General features: G+C 50.9%; 7 protein-coding genes across 7 annotated transcripts; 6 read left to right on the top strand and 1 right to left on the bottom strand.

Annotated features, from left to right (window-relative positions):
* Positions 1–4,018: 4,018 nt before the first annotated feature.
* pakA (mitogen-activated protein kinase kinase kinase kinase STE20) lies at positions 4,019–4,467 on the top strand (the record flags this gene model as incomplete). The annotated part of the gene is made up of 2 exons (XM_026758382.1): positions 4,019–4,300; positions 4,363–4,467. The coding sequence occupies 2 exons, from the start codon at positions 4,019–4,021 to the stop codon at positions 4,465–4,467; spliced, it is 387 nt and encodes a 128-aa protein (XP_026612872.1).
* A 1,554-nt stretch (positions 4,468–6,021) lies between these two features.
* Positions 6,022–8,278, top strand: HSE1 (ESCRT-0 subunit protein HSE1; the record flags this gene model as incomplete). The annotated part of the gene is made up of 8 exons (XM_026758063.1): positions 6,022–6,061; positions 6,146–6,195; positions 6,268–6,302; positions 6,371–6,446; positions 6,510–6,608; positions 6,662–6,782; positions 6,841–7,452; positions 7,503–8,278. The coding sequence occupies 8 exons, from the start codon at positions 6,022–6,024 to the stop codon at positions 8,276–8,278; spliced, it is 1,809 nt and encodes a 602-aa protein (XP_026612871.1).
* A 711-nt stretch (positions 8,279–8,989) lies between these two features.
* On the top strand, positions 8,990–12,640 carry pan2n2 (poly(A)-specific ribonuclease; the record flags this gene model as incomplete). The annotated part of the gene is made up of 4 exons (XM_026757621.1): positions 8,990–9,118; positions 9,182–10,479; positions 10,535–11,650; positions 11,704–12,640. 4 exons carry the CDS (start codon positions 8,990–8,992, stop codon positions 12,638–12,640), a joined length of 3,480 nt encoding a protein of 1,159 aa, XP_026612870.1.
* A 2,577-nt stretch (positions 12,641–15,217) lies between these two features.
* Positions 15,218–16,045, top strand: CDV56_103661 (putative translation elongation factor EF-1 subunit; the record flags this gene model as incomplete). The annotated part of the gene is made up of 1 exon (XM_026757280.1): positions 15,218–16,045. One exon carries the CDS (start codon positions 15,218–15,220, stop codon positions 16,043–16,045), a length of 828 nt encoding a protein of 275 aa, XP_026612869.1.
* A 1,096-nt stretch (positions 16,046–17,141) lies between these two features.
* bipA (Hsp70 family ATPase KAR2) lies at positions 17,142–19,337 on the top strand (the record flags this gene model as incomplete). Its single annotated transcript, XM_026756934.1, has 4 exons — positions 17,142–17,292; positions 17,358–17,553; positions 17,612–18,717; positions 18,772–19,337. The coding sequence occupies 4 exons, from the start codon at positions 17,142–17,144 to the stop codon at positions 19,335–19,337; spliced, it is 2,019 nt and encodes a 672-aa protein (XP_026612868.1).
* Positions 19,338–19,583: 246 nt separating this feature from the next.
* CDV56_103210 (DUF967 domain protein) lies at positions 19,584–20,243 on the bottom strand (the record flags this gene model as incomplete). Its single annotated transcript, XM_026756829.1, has 2 exons — positions 19,584–20,120; positions 20,208–20,243. The coding sequence occupies 2 exons, from the start codon at positions 20,241–20,243 to the stop codon at positions 19,584–19,586; spliced, it is 573 nt and encodes a 190-aa protein (XP_026612867.1).
* Positions 20,244–20,703: 460 nt separating this feature from the next.
* On the top strand, positions 20,704–22,368 carry CDV56_102968 (putative C6 transcription factor; the record flags this gene model as incomplete). Its single annotated transcript, XM_026756587.1, has 3 exons — positions 20,704–21,518; positions 21,569–22,019; positions 22,081–22,368. 3 exons carry the CDS (start codon positions 20,704–20,706, stop codon positions 22,366–22,368), a joined length of 1,554 nt encoding a protein of 517 aa, XP_026612866.1.
* Positions 22,369–22,408: the final 40 nt, after the last annotated feature.

The following is a 22,408-nucleotide window of genomic DNA, read 5'->3' as shown; positions in this document are numbered from 1 at the left end:
TGCAATGATGTGTGTTGCTTTCTTTCAAGGTCAAAGAAAAAGAAAAGAATATGGACTCCGCAGTTGATATTGGCACAGGACCACCGACGACATCATCTGTCTCAAAGGCTCGGAGTAAATCACTGCACTAAATAAACAAGAAGAAAATTCTTGACACATCATCATCGTCATCGTCTTTCTGATCATCTGTGGCTGCTCCCTCTCTTTGAAAATAACATTAGTCTAGATCATTCCTAAAGAACCTCTTCGCACAGTATCTTCTGTCTCTTGTGGCTGTTTTCTCAAACATATTGATTGACAACAGCCCGATTTTCAATGGTATCAGACTGTAACATAACATAAGGTCGAACAGCACACCTAGGTACGCCTTCAGCAGTCAACAAATCAACGGGCCCTGAAGCCCTGACAGAACACTGACAGAACACCGCATCCATCACGTCTTACTCTCAAGTACAGTAGCTCGCTGGTTGGAAGGTGGGGTAGGAAGTACAATCTTTGTGGCTTTGTGCCCAGCTTTGATCAAACGTCCTAAAAGGAAGAATGAGACATCATCCATGGTCCATGATCTGTCTATCAACCTACTCCCGCCCCCTTACAGAGTATCACAATCATGATTTCTGGTGTGGGATGTAGCAATTGGCTACTGTCGGAATAAAAGTACGTCTCTGAAGATCGAACAGAATGAAGATTAAAGTTCTAGAAACCAATTACACTTCTGTTCTGTAACATGACCCAAGTCTTTATGCGAGGATATCAAGCCAAGCGTTTTTCTCGACGGGGCTGCCAGACTGAAAGGTTCATCTTCCATCCCCGTCACCATGACACGGGGTGAAATAATGAAAGTCGACTTTCTTAGATCGACGATTTGATACAATAGTTATCCAACTACCTTTTAGATAGAGATCTAGTAGATATACATCGCAAGAAATGATAAAATAACTTATATCAAACATCTACAGGACTTTTAATGGGGTAAATAATGGCATCCCCGCTGCTGCTGGTCGAGCCAGGCAATTTAACTCAATCAAATTCGAGAGTCAGGATCGAGGATAATAATAATAAGAGTTTCCCGCTCATCTATCCCCGACTTTTACCACATTGTCACTTGGCTGGAACTTGTCTGCATCACAATCATCATCATCACCATCATCCATCCATCCATCCATCCCCCTGTCCCGTCGTTGTTGGATATTCCTCCTTGTCATCCCCCTGGCGCACTACTGCAGATCGGTGTGCTGAGCTGTCGGGCCTATGCATTTTCCCTGCAACCTGGTGGTTTGATCTCTCACACTCGACTTGCATTACTACCTATTCTCCTTGCCCACCTTAGAAGATAGATACGTATCACTGCTTCTTCGGCTTCTACCCTTGCCAAACGTCGAATTTCTGTCACCGCCTATGTTGGAGTTTTTTTTGCTGTGACTGATCCAGCGGCTCTCCACGTGCTAACCGCTGGTTATTGTGGTTACGCCGTTACGGACTGCGGTAGACTCCTAGCCCGCGGCAGCTTCTTTCGCTCGCTCCCCTTGAAGTCCGCCTATCTGGGTTTTCATCCCGTCCCGCAAATCACTCGATCTTTGCAGCAACACAGCGGTATACTTTTTTTACCCCCCCCTAATCTTTCGAAAAGGTCAATCTATCATCTCACATCAAGATACATCTACACATCCCTTTCACAAACCTGCGACCGCCAAAAAAGATACAGACGGGATAGCCAGGAGCACCGCCTCACCTGGTGGCTTTCCCCCACCTTCTCCCAATCGAGCCATTCAAGCATACCCGTCACCCACCTTGTCACTACACATCAATTCGCCGAACCCCCTCCTAATCGCACATCATGAGCCACGACAGTTTTTCTTCCTTAAAATTCAGACGAACGTCTAGCAAACTCCAAAAAGACCCTCCTAGCTTTTCTTCCCGTATCCTTAGAAGCCAGCAGAGCAACACGTCACTCAAACGACACCCCTCGGCGCCTGTCTATCCCCGTTCCTCCGCCAGTGGAAGTCGAGAACATTCGCGCACAAGATCCAACGCATACGGTTCCTCCTCATCTTCTCTCGATCAACACAGTGGGGGTCTATCTCCTGTTCTTGCTGGCGGCGACTCTCACAATTTCTTTTCGAACTCGTACACGTCGGCCAAGTCCCGCCCGGGGCGATTCTCTTTCAACACCGATCCGAGCTCTGATGAATTGACCAGTTCCCCGTTTGATTCGCGGGGCATGCTCAGTGCATTGGAAGAGAACACCGCCGAGTCCGAGAAAAGTCCCCCGCCGCAACCGCCGACGTTACGATCCTACCACACCAGCCCCGATTCCCGCGGACTCAGACAGTCGGCGAGTTTTACCGCTTTACAGAACCGTATGGACGCCTTCACCCAGAAAAGCGAAAATGATCAATCGACAAACACGAAAAGGCATTCGGACGAGGCAAATGGAACAAAAGTCTTTGGGAGGAGTAAGAAGAGTAGCTTCTCGAGCTTTGTCAACAGCATGTTAGGTTCTCCCCGGGGTATCAAGATCTCCGCCCCCGAAAACCCTGTTCATGTCACCCATGTGGGCTACGACAACCAGACCGGCCAGTTCACCGGGTTGCCGAAAGAATGGCAACGACTCCTGCAAGAAAACGGCATCTCCAAGAAGGAGCAGGAGGAGCACCCTCAAACCATGGTCGACATTATGCGATTTTATGAGAAAAACGCTCGCGGAGACGATGAGGTCTGGCACAAGTTCGACCACGCCTATGCTCATCATCAACCCACCGCGAACACACCGGTGGCCCAACGAAACTCACCTCCAACGAGCCCTCGGTTCCCGCAGAACCACGAAGGCAGTTTTGAGAATCCACGCGCCCCCCCTCCGATACCGCGGGGTGCTCCCGCAGCCACTCAGGCGATTTCCCCACCAATCGGTGGGCTTGTTCCCAACCGGGCACCTCCAAAGCCTCCTGCTCCAGCCAACATGACACCTGCTCGACCTGCACCGCAGCCCCCAGTGACCCGGCCAACTCAGGACGCATATGCTAACCAATTTGGCACGCCTCCCATCCCAGAATCTGAACCGTTGCCGTCCGAGGCGCAGCGCAGCCGGTCGAATTCTAAGACCAACGGTGTGCAACCGCAATGGGTGCAGCCAAGTGCCATTGCTTCGCCAGCTCAGTATCAACAGCAGCAGGAGCAAGCGATGGCTGCCGCTCAACAAGCGATCGTACAGAAGCAAGTGGAGCGCAGCCGAAGCCAACGCCAACAGCAGGCACGCGGACCAGAGCCCAAACAGCCCATGCAACCGGGACATTTGCAGCATGCCGACGACCATTCTAGTGCGTTGCAGGGCCCTCAGAAGGCGCAGCCCGTCCCGGCAGCCCGTCCGCGGCAGCGCCCTCGTCAGAGTAATACTGTGGATGTAAGGGCGCGGTTGCTTGCTATCTGTACACCAGGTGATCCAACGAAGATCTATTATAATCTAAACAAGATCGGTCAAGGAGCATCGGGCGGCGTTTACACTGCTTATCAACATGGCACGAACAACTGCGTCGCAATCAAGCAAATGAACCTGGACTTACAACCAAAGAAGGAGCTTATTATTAATGAGATCCTCGTCATGAAAGATAGCAAACACAAAAATATTGTCAACTTCCTCGACAGCTACCTCCATGGCTTGGATCTGTGGGTAGTGATGGAATATATGGAGGGCGGCAGTCTGACTGACGTGGTTACGTTCAATATAATGACCGAGGGACAGATTGCAGCCGTGTGCAGAGAGGTAAGCTTGCCATGGCGAAGTACAAGACCCGTGGTATAATGCTGACAGCCAGTCAGACTCTGAGTGGATTGCAGCACCTCCACTCAAAGGGTGTCATTCACCGAGATATCAAGTCGGACAATATCCTTCTCTCCTTGGATGGCAACATCAAGCTGAGTAAGTCGATTCATCATCCCATTGCGTTTCCCCTGCTAACAATGCGAAGCCGATTTTGGTTTCTGCGCCCAAATCAATGACTCGCAAAATAAGCGAAACACCATGGTTGGAACCCCGTACTGGATGGCTCCTGAGGTCGTCACGAGAAAGGAGTATGGCCGGAAGGTTGACATCTGGAGCTTGGGTATCATGGCTATCGAGATGATCGAGGGCGAGCCGCCATATCTGACTGAGTCGCCTCTGCGAGCCCTGTACTTGATTGCCACCAATGGCACACCAACCATCAAAGACGAGCATAACTTGTCACCAGTCTTTCGTGATTTCCTGCATCTTGCACTCAAGGTTGATCCCGAGAAGAGAGCATCGGCGCATGACTTATTGATGGTATGTTTACTCGATCCACCGTACCCTCGAGGGCTATTTGGTACTAATCTTTATCAATTTAGCATCCTTTCATGTCCCTGTGCTCCCCTCTATCCCACCTGTCACCGCTTGTGAAAGCTGCGCGCATGAGTAGAGCTCAAGAAAAAGCTCAGAAAGGGGGCGCTTGATCTCTTCTCATCTAGTTGCCTTTCTATATGTGTCGATGTCTTTGTCTTCTCTCCCTAGATACCCCTTGCTCCTGATATTCCTTATTTTGCTGCATTATGATATGCTGGTACTGCATAATGGCAGAATATTTATGTTTCTTTTTTTTCGCTGCGTTCTTTTCCGAGCTTGGATGTCATAGATGGCAATGACCTGACCGCAATTGTTCCTACATCGTCCTTCCCCTTTTCCTTCTTCTCCCAATTTTCAGCCCTACTAATACCTTTCGCTTCTCCCAAGGCCTATTAGCTCTTGGACCATTTCATTTGATGTTCGGGATGCTTTGTCTTGAAGCAATGCCCTTCCATCGCATCCTCCTTCTTACCTCTTACCATTTTTTGAGCGCTGTAGCATGGATGTGCGCCGGAGAAAGGTGCACGCCATCATTGAGTTGAATGATGTCATGTGCCTTAGCTCCTATTATTCTGCTGCTACAGCTATGTGCCGGTGCTCATGTCGACTGTTTTGTGTGGGAGCTTGACTGAAGTATTTTGAGCTTGGTTCTTGAGCCTGTACTATCTCTGTAGACTTTTGTCCGCTGTACTCGGTTCTCATCCACTCTCTCTTTCCACTGAATGATCTGATGCTCTGCTTATAGTCACTGCTATTCTTCACGACGGGCCATTTTGATTCAACCGCACGCCACAGCTGTCCGAAAAGTGTACAAACCTTTCTTTGCTGATGATCATTCAAAGACATACCTGTACTAGTCAATGCAGCGACTAAGAGCAAGGTCTTGAGCGTCTTCTAGTTTCTATAGTGCTCATGACAATGCAGAGTCATGCAATATGATCTATTTTATACTGATTAGCTCAAGGAATGTTGCCCCCAAATCGATAAGAGACGTAGATAACATCAGGAGCGGTTCGAGGCACGTAGAAATAGTCTTACTGCATCTGGGGTGTTGATTTTTTACCAAGTGATGTTCTTATTGCTCAACCGAAAAGGAAATTGCCGTCCTCTATATCCGTAGTGTTGCAGCTATCAAACTGGAGAATACTGCCCTATGCTACGGAGTCGGCATCGTCATATTTGAAGCCTTCCCCTGCCCTGCTGACTCAGGGTGGAGGATCCAGTTAGCGTCACGGGCACTGCCCTGCGGCTGCGGTCCATCGTCACCTGTTTTGCATCAGGTTGCAGCCTTTACATTTTGCACCCACTTCCTCTGAACTGTTTTTGAATTGAGCTTCCTGTGAGAGCTCATCTAGCCAAGCATCCTGCGACATCCTGAAATATCTGCGTCCCGTCCCAGGCCGAAACTATCTGCACATACCGACCGAACCGTTACCCCCCAGGAGCTATCTACTAGCTACCTACCATAGCTGACGCCGACGGACTGAACCACTGCCGTCAAACATCGACAGCAGGGATTATCGCCTCAATTGCTAGAAGCCGCTTTATATACCGGTCTTTTCGAATATCTTCTACGTCGGCATTTCGTTGGGTCGAAAAGAGCAGCTCATCTCCGACACACAATTGTTCTGCCTGGGCTGGAGGGTTGAGACAAGAAAAGAAGTATGTTTCGCGCACAACAGAACGCATTTGATGATGCAGTCGGTAAGTCTTGTCCTTTGTAAACAGGTTGTGCTCAGGTATATTGCATGTTGTTGGAAGATTGCTAACAGTTTTTTGCTTGAACAGCTAAGGCGACGGACGAGAACCTGACCTCCGAGAACTGGGAGTATATCCTCGTATGCGACTCTTTTCAATTTAGTAGTTGTGTGCAAAAGGAGGAACTAATGTTGGATAAACTTGGTTTCTAGGACGTCTGCGATAAGGTTGCTGCCGAGGAATCAGGGTAGGTTTGCCACTGAGCGTTGATTCGAGTCCGGGACTGCAGTTGATGCTGATGGGTCTTCTCAAAAGGGCTAAGGATGCCGTTGCTGCGATGATCAAGAGATTGGCACACAGAAATGCCAATGTGCAACTGTATACTCTAGAGGTTTGCGCTCCTTGCGAACGTGGAATAATTGCCTTTGGTGTCTGACGCTCGGTTCCTGCCTAGCTGGCCAATGCATTAGCTCAAAACTGTGGCCCAAAAATACACCGCGAACTCGCGTCGAGAAGTTTCACGGATGCTCTTCTTCGCCTCGCCAATGACCGGGTGAGCTCAGCGCGCTGGTCTCTTGTGGATAGTACTGACAGGACACGCTGCAGAACACCCATCAGCAAGTCAAGCCGAAGATTTTGGAGCGCATGCAGGAGTGGGCGCAGATGTTTGCCAGCAACCCCGATTTCGGAATCATGGAGCAGGCCTACATGAAATTGAAGACGCAGAGTAAGCTCACGGACAAGCAAAGAAGCCCACGATGCAAGGACTGACCTCTTATTCTCAGATCCCAATTTACAGCCTCCGTCTAAACCCGGGAAACGGGAGATCACTGACGCGGACCGCCAGAAGGAAGAAGAAGAATTGCAGATGGCGCTGGCTCTTTCCATTAGGGAGAAGCCGAGCGCGGCTCCTGAGCCCAAAGCGGAATCTAGCACGTCTACCTCCGCACCAGCCAGCCAGACACAAGCAGCCACATCGCAAGCGGTGCCATCAGGTACTTCCGCCGCCACCGTTTCTCGGGTCAGAGCACTGTTCGACTTCCAGCCTTCCGAACCGGGTGAATTACAATTCCGGAAAGGGGACATTATTGCTGTGCTCGAGTCCGTGTACAAGGACTGGTGGAAGGGCTCATTGAGGGGCCAAACTGGAATCTTCCCCCTGAACTACGTGGAGAAGCTGCCAGATCCAACGGTAGAAGAGTTGCAGAGAGAAGCCCAAATGGAGGCGGAAGTATTTGGGCAAATCAAGAATGTCGAGAAGCTTCTTACGCTTTTGAGCACTCGTAGCTCGGAGTTGAATGTGCAAGACAACGAGGAAATCACGGCATTGTACCACTCGACATTGGCAATTCGCCCCAAGTTGATTGAGCTCATCGGGAAGTATTCTCAAAAGAAAGGTATGTCGATAAAAATCCCGCGTTGCAGTTCTTTGGCTAATATCTACCAGATGAGTTTACGCAGCTCAATGAGAAATTCATCAAAGCCCGCCGAGACTATGAATCTCTCCTGGAAGCATCCATGTCCCACCCTGCACAACCCCAGTATGCTCGACCCGGCCAGTCTCCGTACGGATACCCTGGACCTGCCGCGCCTCTTGGTTATCCCCAAGGTCCTCCACAGTCGGATCCTCAACGATACTTCAGCCCACGGCCACAGGACCAGACGCACATGTATCCTCCAACATCACACTCACCTGATCCACGCGGCCGCACTCCACCTGCTGGTCCGTCCTTCCCACAGCACCAGCAGCCACCATCAGACTCATACCAGCCTGTCCACCACCGTCCAGAATCTACATATGACAACCCGCAAGAACTAGGCACTTCTGTGTATGATTCACCTGTCGAACATCCGTCTTCAAGCCAGCGGTTACCTTATCCCTCTGGCGCACAAGTTCCACCTGGTGTCCACCAGCAGTTCCAGCATCAGCAACAAGAGTACCCGCCTTCAAGTTATCCCCCCGAGGAGGCATCCAAACCTCCTACTGCCGGCTTCGCCTCACAACCTCCGCAACAGACACTACAACAACCTCCTTACCCTGCGGCAGCCGTCGCTCATCAGCCGTCTCCATCGCACCAGCCACCACCAGTCCCCACTACGGCGTCGAAGCCAACCCCGTATCCTTCATTGACACCTGGAACACCCAGTGGAGGGGAGTATCAGGCGTACAATCCATCGCAAGCTGGCGCAGCCAACACGAATCCTACTTCGTACTACCGATAATGGTAGGTGCGTCCAGCGGTGGCATATTCGTTGTGTATCTCTTCTATGAGCCTCATAGCTTTTTCTTCGTTTCACTTTCATGAGGTATAATGAGCTTCTGCGTGGCTCGGTTTCGTGCAAAACGCTTGTCGTCATGTTTGCAATCTTCGAATCGTATATTCCTATATTCCACACTTGTATCTATGCTGCAATTGAGGGCATGTACTACAAGTGTATGCGTTCAGTAAGATGATATAGAACAGCCATCGAAAGATAACATGCGTACAAAGCCAGTGCCTCACCGTGTTTAGGTAGGAAGCCATACTCGCGAAGCTAGACCCAATCAGGGCCCCTCCGTCTTAACGGAAGCTTTTCACGTGATTCCATAGCCACACCATCATCGTGTAATTGTTGCCCTCCAGCATAAGAGTTTCCTGGTATCTTATCAGATACAATATTGTCATCCTTTCATTCACTTTATGTTCAAAATGACCAGTCAATAGTATCAGTAAGAGTGCGGCTCAGTCTTTTGACCCATCATTGTGCCAAAACCTTGAACAAGAAGGCCTCTCAAAACAGCTTCCCCGCAATCGCGCCTCCACCGAACGATGTCTTGGTTCGCCCTGCTTCTGGATGGGCAAAATCATTTCGTTCTCTAAACTACAAGCGTTTTCTCTCGATTGGTACACATACGTTTGTATTCGAGTCTATCCCATCTGGGATGCTTAGGCAATGGAGGCCGATTGGGACGAATTGTCGCGCATTCCGGTGCCTCCTCCGAGCCCGCATGGTCTGCCGACCGTCGCGACGACAATAGCATTCGACGATGTGTCAGAGTTACTTTGGGCCGGCAATGAGTTCGTAAGTTCTGCTGCTTCTGGGAAGTTGCTTCCAATGCTGATGATATATGGCTGCGGTTACTAGGGCCGAATCACCTCATTTTACGGTCCCGAACTTCAACGCTACACATCTGTTCGCGCTCACCCAGTATCAGATGGCCCTGTCCGACAAATTCTGTTTCATGAGAGGGGCGTCATATCGTTGTCGCCAAAGAGTGTGCACATGATTACGCGGCGTGGACTCACGCAATGGCATCTCAGTCACGAGGAGATGACGGATCTCTACTGCATGAGCTTCACCGCGCAGCTTAACAAGATCATTGTTGCGGGATGTCAGAGGGCGATGTTCACGATTGACATCGACAAGGGAATCATTGTCGACAAGCTGCATACAGATCACAACTATACTATGATGAAGAAGAGTCGGTATCTCTGTGCCGCGACGGATACGGGATCGGTCAACGCGTTGAGCCTGACGGATTTTCGGGTGGTGAAGTCTTGGAAATCACATGGGACGGCAATCAATGATATGGATGCTCGCAACGATCTATTGGTTACCTGCGGCTTCTCGGTCAGACACCTGGGCTCCCCGATTGTGGACCCTCTGGCCAACGTATACGATTTGAAAACACTCTCGCCGTTACCTCCCATCCCCTTTCATGCTGGGGCTGCGTACGTGCGCATGCATCCAAAGCTACACACGACGAGCTTTGTTGCTTCTCAGACTGGCCAGCTGCAGGTGGTTGATCTGATGAACCCCAATGCGATCAACCTTCGCCAAGCCAATGTATCTTTCATGCTGGGGATTGACATTTCGCCATCTGGAGAAGCTCTGGCTATTAACGATGCGGAATGTTCCATTCATTTGTGGGGCTCACCCTCCAAGATTCATTTCAATGAGATGAGCAAGGAAGTTGAGTTCGCAGATGTCGCTCCTCGACCGCCTCCCCTTGACTGGTCTCCAGACACACCCTTGAATATGATTGGGATGCCATACTATCGTGAACGATTGTTTTCTGCGTGGCCTAGTCATCTTGTCTTCGAAGTCGGCAGTCCTCCTGCCCCCATCGACCAGAGTCTCATCCCCTATCTTCGTCCTGCGGAAATGGGGCATTACGCGCCGAACCCGAAGAAGACACGGCGTTATCAAGTCGAAAATACCCGTGCAATGACAACCGCCGAATCGGCTCTTATCGCTCCCAAGTTCTTAAGTGAGAAGGCAAGGGAGCAAAGCAAATTTAAATCTGAAGCCTCCGTGAGCGACACGGCCGAGGCTCTCGCAGGCGCGAAGCTCAATGTAGAAGCCGAAGACGATCCTTTACTAAAGTACAGCAATGTCGAAATCAAATACAGTCGGTTTGGTGTGGACGACTTTGATTTTAGGTAAGAACGTTCCAACGCCTTCGATTCTGAGAAGACTCATCCAACCTTGCGGCAGATTTTATAATCAGACCACCTTCTCCGGGTTGGAAACACACATCGCCAACTCCTTCACGAACGCGCTCCTCCAACTCCTCAAATTCATTCCTCTGGTGCGGAACCTCGCACTTCACCACGCAGCGAGCACCTGTATATATGAGACCTGTCTCCTGTGCGAGATGGGATACCTGTTCGACATGCTTGAGAAAGCTAATGGACAGAACTGTCAAGCCACTAATCTTTTGAAAACTTTCAGCAGCTATCGTGAAGCTTCGAATCTCGGCCTGTTCGAGGAGAATTTAACCACCAAATCACTTTCTTCCGCCATTCAGTCTGTGAATAGATTCTTCCTTAACCAAATCGCCCACGACTTCCGTATGATTCTCCCAAACTCCGATGATCTAGACCAAAGACTTGCGACCATCGCGTCTGAATCAATTCGATGCATGTTCTGCCAGAACGAGATCGTCAGACCTGGAAACTCCTTAGCCAATGAGCTAATTTACCCGGCCATTGACATCAAACAAGCTCGCAGAAACCCAGCCTTCCGGTTCTCGAATATCCTGCGAGCAAGTATTGAGCGAGAGACGCAGAACAGAGGATGGTGTAACTATTGCCGGCGCTATCAGCAAGTGACCATAAGAAAATCTATTCATCGCATGCCTCTGGTCTTGATACTCAATGCGGCTCTCAGTAACCCAATTTGCCGGAGATTATGGTCGATCCCGGGCTGGTTGCCCGAGGAGGTAGGCATTGTCGTTGAAAACGGCCAAGTTATGTGCTTCGAAGGAGACGAGCTCATGGCCCAGTTGCAGAACAAGCTGCCTAATCTTATGGTGTATGAGTTAGTGGGCCTTGTCTCAGAGATCGACATTCCTGAGCATCAGAAACCGCACTTGGTGTCGTTCATCAATGTCTCTATCTCCTCTCGCGAGCCGGAGGCGAAGAACAGGTGGCATTTGTTTAATGACTTCCTTGTGACAGAAGTTGACAAGGATGAGGCTCTTCGATTCAATCAACCATGGAAATCGCCGTGTGTCCTGGCGTATCAGGCGAAGGATGCCCGTCATGCGGTCGATGACTCCTGGAAGAATGTCCTGGATACCACTCTTCTTTTCCGCGAGTGGTCATTGAAGTGAGTGAGATTACATGCAGGCTGACATTATTTGTACTAACGAGACTCCCTAGTGGTGGCCGTGCCGTGGAAACACGCCAGACACTTACGGAAGAGGAGAAGCCAACTCCTGGCACTCCTGTTGCTCTTGACACCGAATTTGTCGACCTCGAGAAAGCGGAGATCGATGTGAAAGCCGACGGATCACAGGAAATTGTGCGACCGAGTAAAAGTGGTCTTGCTCGAGTATCCGTCCTTCGCGGGTCGGGAGTCCATGAGGGAGTGCCTTTCATCGATGACTACATTACAATCAAAGAGCCGATTGTCGACTATGTCACTCAATATTCCGGTATCAAGCCTGGTGACTTAGACCCAAGGACCAGTCAGCACAATCTGGTCCCTCTCAAGGTTGCTTACAAGAAATTATGGCTGCTTCTCAACATGGGATGCGTCTTTGTCGGTCACGGTCTCGCTTCCGACTTTCGCAAGATCAACATACAGGTCCCTAAGAGCCAGACGGTTGACACACAATACCTTTACTTCCACCCTGGCAAGAACCGGCGGCTTAGCCTCCGATATTTGGCTTGGGCTGTGTTCAAAGAATACATCCAAGAAGAACCGGCCGACAATAACCAGGGCCACGACTCGATTGAAGATGCACGCATGGCGCTTCGTTTGTGGAAGAAGTTCCAGGAATACGAGGACGCAGGTATTGTGAATCAGATTTTAGAAGAAATTTTCCGCGAAGGATCCAAACTCGGTTTCAGACCGCCACCTCGGAATGGCGCCGCGACGGTTCTTTCTAGACCAGGCACGGCGGTGACTATACAGAATAGCAGCGGTCGCAACACACCTAGCACACCTGATGTTGGGGGTGCCGCCACAGCCACGGCCAGCGCCCCAGCGACTCCTCGACAGGCATTCCGACGTTCGATTGCTCTTACGCCGAGCAATGGCACCTTTGGTGGACCAGGAGCAGGGGATTTCTTCGGGGGAAGCCCACTGAAGTAGTTGTTGCGCATGCACCACAGAAGGAATTGCGATCTTTCATCGAGGGCATTTCATGATCAGGCATGCACATGGCATACGATAGAAGGGATATATGGACATGATGTACTGTACCTATCCCGATCATGTAGAGCGGTTTTGAATTGCTTGAGACTATTCATAGAGACATCGTTACCACACTGTATATCCGATGGAGTGATAGAAACCCCCGGTTATGCAACGAGCGACTTCATCCATTAGACTTGCATTAAAATTGAACAAACAAAATTGAATTTATCTCTATCTCCGTATACGCATACGTCTTGGTAGCGCATCATAACCTGACGGCAATACTCAGAAGCGACAGCAACAACAGAGTGGAGAATGACGTGGTGGCCTTGAACCTCTCACCTTCACAACAATCCAGCGGAACTCTTGCTCTCCCCTGTTCATCACTCTTCCGCTACCTCCCTCTCAAAGAACGTACCTGATACTGTAAGATTGGCAAAAGTCTCAGGGAATTATAGCAGTGTTACACTCTTTTCTGTCAAGTATCTGCTTCTGAACTCCCACCCCGACTCACACCGAGATACCCCTCGCGAGCCCGCTGCCCCGCCCTCTCAAACTTTGATACAAAGTACAATCACCATGTCGCGGCACCGCATGAAGAACGTGAGTTACGATGACGATGACTACGATGAGGACGGATATGACTCTCCCGACCCGGAAGAGCAAGAGATCCTCGAGCAGTGTACGGCGGAAGTGCTTGCCCAGTTACTTTCCGGCGAACCCTCTTTAACGGCGACTCGGGATGAAGTTCAAGAGGCGCTGTGGCATTACTATAACGATGTCGAGAAGTCGGTTAATTACCTACGAGGTGGGTTGGATGGATGCTGTTGGAGACTGGCTGAACGTGGTGAGAGGAGGCTGACTCGGGCCACTGTGCTTCAGGGAAGAAAGCGAAAGAGGTTAAGAAGAAGCAGAGCGCTGCTCCTCCGGTAGCGGTCAAGGGAAAAGGTAAGCTCTTTGCTATACAGTATTTGTCTTTCTCTCTTTGCTTGTGGTTGGGCTCGGATCACCCGCAAAGTTTGCGACTCTGTGTTGAAACGGTAGTGAGTATATCATTCCTTCCTTGGACGTTCTGAATAGTCGGACTGACGCCATCTTGGAATTTTGAGTGTTCAATGTTCTAACAGGTCTCTCAGTGCCGGCATACCCTGTACCTCCTGCCGCGTCGTCACTGTCCTCCCATTTCTCGGCCAAGGACTTCTTTCGCGATTCGCCATGGCTCAACGTTCCCGCACATCGCAAAGCGGAGATCCTTATCGAGCCTCTTTATCCTCGACTGGGCTTACTTGGAGGCGCTCCTGAGAGTAGTGGAAAAGTGTCAAAGTTGGCAGCCTTGGCTGCTGCGCGCAAGAAGAAAGAGAGTGACAAAGCCGCATCAACTGTACCGACAACTCCTGCCATGGCTGGTACGCCCGAAAAAGCACCGGTGGAGTCCAAGCTAGCTTCTCTCTCCTTACGGGAAAGGCTTGCAGGTAATGGCAAGGCGCAGAAACCGTCGGAGAGTGGGCAATTGCCTCGTACACTGGGGAGAGGGACACATCCCGAGAGTCCTGTAGCTCAGAAGAAGCGATCGCCTGAGCCTATCAAGCCAAAGAGTCCAGGGATGATTCCAGCTGAACTTGCAGCGAGGAAACTATCTGTCGCCGAAGAGGAAAAGGAGCAGCCCACAGTCAATATTCGCGCACCACCATCTACATTTGCTAGCACTATCGTCGGAGCCAATACGCGGCCCCCAATGACCGAGCCCAGCCACTTGTATTCAAACACAGTTGATCTCATGCAGATCTACGGACAGGATCTTACTGAACCGTTTGACTTTGCAGGTCCCAGCCCGGATGACGTGGTTCTCAACGCTCAGAGCTCAGCTAAAGGTTTGGCTATTCGGAGAAAGATATAAATTGTTCCCTAATGGATAGGCAGGCTTCAAGTCGAAACAACCTGCGGGAAAGTCAGCAGGCGACAAGAAGAACCAGGGTGACCTGGCTGGTGGCATGAACAACCTTAGTGTGGAGGAGAAGGTGGCTGTCAAGAGCAAGAATTTGGATGTCTTGTCCGAGTACAATAAATCTCAACTGAAGAGGGCAATGAACTTTGCGGTTATCGGTCAGTACTCATCTCATACCATGGTGGACGCCGCTGACGGGGAAGTCAGGTCATGTTGATGCAGGAAAAAGCACACTTATGGGACGCTTACTGGCGGATTTGAAAGCTGTTGACCAGCGGACATTGGAGAAGTACCAGCGGGAAGCCGAGAAGATTGGCAAAGGATCTTTTGCCCTTGCATGGGTACTTGATCAGGGTACAGAGGAGAGAGCCCGAGGTGTCACAATCGACATTGCGACGAACAAGTTCGAGACGGAGAATACTGTCTTCACGATTGTGGATGCTCCAGGCCACAGAGATTTTGTTCCGAACATGATTGCAGGGGCCAGCCAGGCAGACTTTGCTGTTCTCGTTATCGACTCTGGCACCGGAAATTTCGAGTCGGGGTTGAGGGGCCAAACCAAGGAGCACGCCTTGTTGGTGCGGAGTATGGGCGTGCAAAGAATCATCGTTGCTGTGAATAAGATGGACGCGGTGGAATGGAACCGGGACCGATTTGAGGAGATTGAACAACAGATCTCGTCATTTCTGACGACAGCTGGGTTTCAGGCCAAGAATATCGCCTTCGTTCCCTGCTCGGGCATAAGAGGAGACAATGTCACTCGACGCACCGATGATCCGAATGCCTCGTGGTACACGGGCCGTACCTTGGTCGAAGAGCTGGAGGCAACCGAACCTTACAGCTATGCGCTGGACAAGCCATTGCGCATGACGATCAGCGATGTCTTCCGTGGCAGTGTGCAGAATCCTCTTTCGATCTCTGGCCGGATTGATACCGGTAGCCTGCAAATGGGCGACCAAATCCTGACTATGCCTAGCGGGGAGACGGCTACCATTCGAAGCTTGGAAGTGGACGGCGAGCCGAGTGACTGGGCTGTGGCTGGTCAGAACGTGATTCTCAATCTGGCGAACATCGACCCTATTCATCTTCGGTCTGGCGATGTTATTTGCCGTCCCTCAGCACCCATCGCGAATATCACCTCTTTCACAGCAAAGGTGCTCGCGTTCGATCATCTGATGCCTAGCATGGTAGATATCCACCGAGGACGCCTGCATGTTCCGGGACGAATCAGCCGCTTGGTCGCAACGCTCGACAAGGGCTCTGGCTCGGTGATCAAGAAGAAGCCTAAGATTGTTGCGCCTGGCACTGTAGCACGCATTGTGGTTGAGATGGACCAGGCAGTGCCTCTGGAAGCACCTACGAGGATTGTTCTACGATCAGGAGGCGACACAGTGGCTGCTGGGTTGCTTGAATGATGCCGAGGACATTGATAGAGGTATATTGAAACATAGAGATACCACTAGAATATTGATGACTTAGGGAAGAATGTTGTAATAGCCTATCTATATTGCATATCCTCCAGTAAATCGCTATGCTTCATTGTATGCTTTTCCAAAATGTCACCAAATATTGGGCTTAGTCCATAGAGAGAGAAAGACATATACCAGAGGAACTCGATGCAAATTCATAGTAAGTTTCAATGGCGTACTTATCAAATCCGGGGAGCGATTTGCCTAGCCGGTTGAGGCGCTTCAACCCGCTTGAGGAATGGGAGGGTATCTTGACTCTTTAGGAATTACGGGGTTACTCCGTAGGACTACAAGAATGTAAGCCTGTAAGGCTATTGACCAGCTGTCCACTTGGTATCCAATAGTGTGTGTGATGATATTCTTCAGTCTGAGATTTCAGGGTACTGTCCTGAGTTTGACTCCGTTTGATGCAGTAACCATTGGATATTGTCCACGTATCAAGAACTGCCAATATGCCACCTATTATTGTTTCAACTGGGAGGAGCAAGAGTGTCCTCTTCTAGCAATTTCGATCGATTGCTCCACATTTCCCTGGCCACTGAGCCCAGATTTCCCTTTTGGGTATCCGCAGTTAATGAACGCCTCGGGGTTTCGCCGGCAGAACTCGGGCGGTGAATGACCCTGCTGACTCAGTCTTCAGCCCATCGGACCTGCCACAGCCAATCACAGGGCGAGAAGTAACCTTAAATGCAGCACCCGTGAAAAGGCCAGCATGGCCGCTGCGTTCTCTTTGCCGCCGCCAACCCATACAAGAAGAACAAAGCTGGCCGTAGCTTCCTGGACATTCTTCTTCCTTTTCTTTCTTCAACTCGCACCTTCGACAACCCGGTCGCCTCTCGCTTGCTTCTCTTTTTCTCCTAATCCTTCACTGTCTTGTCATTCTTCCTTTTACACTGTAGGGAAGTGTGTTTACAGGGCCTCGGGGATTTTGGAACGTGTTTTGGGAGATATACACGTATCCTCAGCCGCCTGGATTGAAACATCCTGATTTTCTACCCGTCCTATCGTGGAGGGACTCCTTTGAAAACCTCACATACTTATCATGGCGCGACTATCGAGTCGCAATGGCGCGGCCAAGCCGTTCACTGCTTGGACCACTGTCTTCTACCTCCTCCTTGTCTTCATTGCGCCTCTGGCCCTTCTCGGAACAGCACACGCTGAGGAAGACTCAGTACAGGACAACTATGGCACTGGTACGTGTTAAATATTCTGTTCCTGAAGATATAGCATTCGTGTGCTAATTTGGTGCTGTCCATAGTCATCGGTATCGATCTTGGAACAACTTACTCCTGTGTCGGTGTGATGCAGAACGGAAAGGTTGAGATCATCGCCAACGACCAAGGAAATCGTATTACTCCCTCCTATGTCGCCTTCACTGATGAGGAGCGCCTGGTTGGTGACGCCGCCAAGAACCAATACGCCTCGAACCCTACCCGGACCATCTTTGATATTAAGTGAGTGTCTCCTCATCGGGTTTTCGATAGCTGAAGAGTTTGTGCTAACCTCTGCCAGGCGTCTGATTGGACGCAAGTTCGATGACAGGGATGTCCAGAAGGACGCCAAGAACTTCCCCTTCAAGGTTGTCAACAAGGATGGCAAGCCTGTCGTCAAGGTCGAAGTCAACAAGACCCCCAAGGTCTTCACCCCCGAGGAGGTTTCCGCCATGGTTCTTGGAAAGATGAAGGAGATCGCTGAGGGCTACCTTGGAAAGAAGGTTACCCACGCGGTTGTCACTGTTCCCGCCTACTTCAACGACGCCCAGAGACAGGCTACCAAGGACGCTGGTACCATTGCCGGCCTGAACGTTCTCCGCGTTGTCAACGAGCCCACCGCCGCCGCTATCGCCTACGGTCTGGACAAGACTGGTGATGAGCGTATGGTCATCGTGTACGATCTTGGTGGTGGTACTTTCGATGTCTCCCTCCTGTCCATCGACAACGGCGTCTTCGAGGTCTTGGCTACTGCCGGTGACACTCATCTTGGTGGTGAGGACTTTGACCACCGCGTCATGGACTACTTCGTCAAGCAATACAACAAGAAGAACAACGTTGATGTCACCAAGGACCTCAAGGCCATGGGTAAGCTGAAGCGCGAAGTCGAGAAGGCCAAGCGTACTCTGTCTTCCCAGATGTCCACTCGCATTGAAATCGAATCCTTCCACAACGGCCAGGACTTCTCGGAGACTCTCACTCGCGCCAAGTTTGAAGAAATCAACATGGATCTGTTCAAGAAGACCCTGAAGCCCGTTGAGCAGGTGCTCAAGGACGCCAAGGTCAAGAAGTCTGATGTCAACGACATTGTTCTGGTCGGTGGTTCCACTCGTATTCCCAAGGTCCAGGCTCTCCTCGAGGAGTTCTTTGGTGGCAAGAAGGCCTCCAAGGGTATCAACCCCGATGAAGCTGTCGCTTTCGGTGCTGCCGTTCAGGGTGGTGTTCTCTCTGGCGAGGAAGGTACTGGCGACGTCGTTCTCATGGACGTCAACCCTCTTACCCTGGGTATTGAAACCACCGGTGGTGTCATGACCAAGCTCATTCCCCGCAACACTGTCATTCCTACCCGCAAGTCTCAGATCTTCTCGACCGCCGCTGACAACCAGCCCACCGTTCTGATCCAAGTTTGTAAGTATTTGCCACTGTGACTTGATTGGAGACATTACTGACTGACTGTCTCAGATGAGGGAGAGCGTTCTCTGACCAAGGACAACAACCTTCTCGGCAAGTTCGAGCTGACTGGTATCCCTCCTGCCCCTCGTGGCGTGCCTCAGATTGAGGTCTCCTTCGACCTGGATGCCAACGGTATCCTGAAGGTTAGCGCCAGCGACAAGGGTACTGGCAAGGCCGAGTCCATCACCATCACCAACGACAAGGGTCGTCTGTCCCAAGAGGAGATCGACCGCATGGTCGCCGAGGCTGAGGAATTCGCCGAGGAGGACAAGGCTATCAAGGCCAAGATTGAGGCCCGCAACTCGCTGGAGAACTATGCCTTCAGCCTGAAGAACCAGGTCAACGACGAGAACGGTCTTGGTGGCCAGATCGATGAGGATGACAAGCAGACTATTTTGGATGCTGTCAAGGAGGTGACCGACTGGCTGGAGGACAACGCTGCCACGGCCACCACCGAGGACTTTGAGGAGCAGAAGGAGCAACTGTCCAATGTGGCCTACCCCATCACCAGCAAGCTGTATGGCTCTGCACCGGCAGATGAGGATGAGGAGCCCAGCGGACATGACGAGCTGTAAAATAACTTTAGAGGGATTTACGGAGTTTTGATTTGTTAATTGATTCGTTATGGATTGTCCTTTGGGAATAAGCCAGAGTCGCCTCGGTGTATTATAGAGGCCAAATAGATGATACCTCATTGATATGTGCTATCCTTTTGACTAGATTTTTCACGTACTATAGAAATCGTTTGCTCAATCGAGCCTAACCAAATTATGTACTTTCTTATCCACAATATGCCAACAGCCTGATGATATACAGACAGCTCAATCGCTGTTCTTCTGGATGTAATCCTGAACCACCTCGACAACGACCTGGTGATCGTGCTCCTGCTTCAACCCACTGACAACGACGACTCCCACCACACCATCAACGCCCCTGACCCGGACAGGGAACGCACCGCCGTGGATGGCATAGTCATCAGCGGCACCACCACTCGAGCTTGTGAGCGCGTACTTCTTCACAAACGCCTCCTCTACCTCGGACGCACTGAGCCCCGTACTCGCCAGCATCTTATTCCGCATCAACCAGCTCGACACGCCCCAGCGCAGCACGGTATTCCGCTTCCGCCTCACCCACACCTCATTATCGGCGACCGTGCCCGGTTCTGTCGCGCACTGGAAGATAACATGGGGCTCGGAGCCGCCGGTCAGAGTAATCGAGATCAGGGCCGGTTTGCGCTGGTCGGCGGGGAGGGAGAGGATGCGTTCGCGGAGGGCGAGGCCGAGCGACCAGGCTGTTGTGGAGGTGAAGGAGGGGAAGATCACCGCGGCGGAGGATTCCTGGGCGGCGAGATCGCGGACCTGGTGTTTCCTCATTAGCATGTGTGTCGGTTAGCGTTGAGGGGTTGACAGTGCTGTGGGACTTGGGATATGTGGGAGCTGGCGTACGTCTGTGCTGGTTGGGCCGAGCGGTCTGTCGTCCATTTTGAAGGGTCTAAAGTGTGTATTGAGGAGGAAGTGTGTGGGATGTGAGCGGGAGAGAAGATGAAGAAATGAGGTATATAAAAGCTGGTGATTTCGGTGAGATTATGTAGTTTTCGATTGTCGCATATGGAAGATATCTGAAATTAGGGAAGGTCCTCCCGCTGCGGGGTCTTCATGACGTCGGTGAAGTAGACATGGCGATACCGAGAGCTTCGATATCTTTACTTGAGGATATATATCCTACAAAGAGTGTATGGGAATTTCAATTTGAGGTTTTCAGCATACAGAGTATGGCAATGGTTTATGCTGGTCAGAATCTCATTTTCCCACCAATGTCTGTCCGGCATGCATGGACGGCGCGGTTTCCCCTCATCTACAGGGGGTGCTTGAACACGAACTTCTCTTCCATGACACTTTCAAATCACTTTGATAGTAGAGAAAACAGGAATACCTGGATCGGATGCGCCGACAACTCACCAAAAGAGCATGTGACGAGTGCATATCTCGCAAGGTGAAGTGCAGCGGCTCCTGGCCTTGCGATACTTGCCAGAAAGCGCCCAAGGAGGTAGACTGCACGTACCTCAAGCCACCGGGAAGGAGGGGACCTAAAGTGCGACGACGTACCAACAAGGGCAGGTCCGCCAGTGATGGATCGATTGGCCATGTTCATACGGAGGAAGCTGCTATAAGAGCCCATCCGGTCGAGAATCGTCCGGTAAATCATGCTGCCGTTCATGCTGATGCTGAGGGTGATGAGTCCCTGTCTGCGTGGGGCTGGAGAAAGGAGACATGCATTCCCATAACGATACTGGTCTATATCGTGCGCCTGTACCAGACTTTCTCGCACAGTGTTTGGCCGGTGGTCAACGCAGATGCGCTTTTGCAACAGTTGGAGGACGGCACCCACGATGCGCAGACGCTTTGCTTAGCGCTGGCGCTGTGTGCCGCGACGATGGCACAATTGCAGCTTGCTCCCTTGGCCGGCGGCGATAACCAGACCGTGGACAGTGGCCTGCTCAAATTGGAGTGTATGCGACTTCGGGAGCGGAGTGATTACAGGGAGAACCTCGACGCCAAGGGTGTGCTTGTTTCGTTCTTTCTGCATGTGTATCATGCAAAGATTAACCAGCGGAAGTCGGCTATGCTGTTTATACAGGAGGCTATCGCGAGCGGGAGACTTTTAGGATTGGACACGAAAGATCGGAATGTTGCCTTTACCGACGGTGTTGTTGCAAATGAGGAGATTTTGTTTCTGTTGCTGTGGGTGTCTGAGAGGTAGGTCTTTAAGCACAATGAGCAGTTTCGCTGGTACTGATGCAGGTCAGAGGATATGCTATGCATCTTGGTGTGAGGCCTTCATATAATGATCCAGTTGAGCTTCCAGACGCAGCACATTTGGCAATGAACACTCATGCGCGGGGGTTACTCGAGCTTTTCAAACTCTTTGTCACATTCGACAAGATTCAAACACGACGATGCACTAGGTCCAACTCGGCTCAAGCTCTATCTGTAGCTAGTCTAGCTGAAACAGAAGCAGCACTGTCGGCTCTAGCCTTTAACTCAGATCAGGCATCCACACGGCTGGCGGATTGTTACATCACCAGAGAATGGATGAAAACTATTGTCTGGCAGGAAGCACTATCTCAGCGTCTGCTATCTTCAACATCTACCACCGAGGTGATGACCTTTCGATTCCCTGCAGTTGTCGGTCGTGATCTGTTGATGTCCCTGCAAGGACTGACAGAGACAGACTTGCTGCCCTTGGGTCGAGACCAGGTGAGTCTCATGCAGACTACTTCAAGATTCTTGTCGAAAGAGGCAATGACGCCAGATGTAGCTATTGAAGTGTTTTGAGGTTGCCAACTCTCTGGCAGATATCGTCATCTATACTCCTCCAAGGTCGTTTTCGAATGCCCTACAGGCCGGGCCTCAAGACCTCCTACACGCTTTATATCAGAAGATTCTGCCCTTTCTGGAGCAGGATCCGGTGCTGAAATCAATTCTTCGTGCGAAAACAGCCGAGGCTTTGGTGATGGCCCCTGCTCGTTTGGGTGTCGGGCTTGTTACCAGGCCAGATGTGGAAGAGGAGAATATCTCAGACTATTCTTTGACCGCTGCAAGCTGACCGCGTTCATTGATCGAAAGTACCATTTCTTATGCAGCAA

Source organism: Aspergillus thermomutatus, assembly GCF_002237265.1.
Source record: "Aspergillus thermomutatus strain HMR AF 39 chromosome Unknown NODE_152, whole genome shotgun sequence".
Classification (NCBI taxonomy): Eukaryota; Fungi; Ascomycota; class Eurotiomycetes; order Eurotiales; family Aspergillaceae; genus Aspergillus; species Aspergillus thermomutatus.
This window is presented reverse-complemented; position numbering and strand designations above follow the sequence as displayed.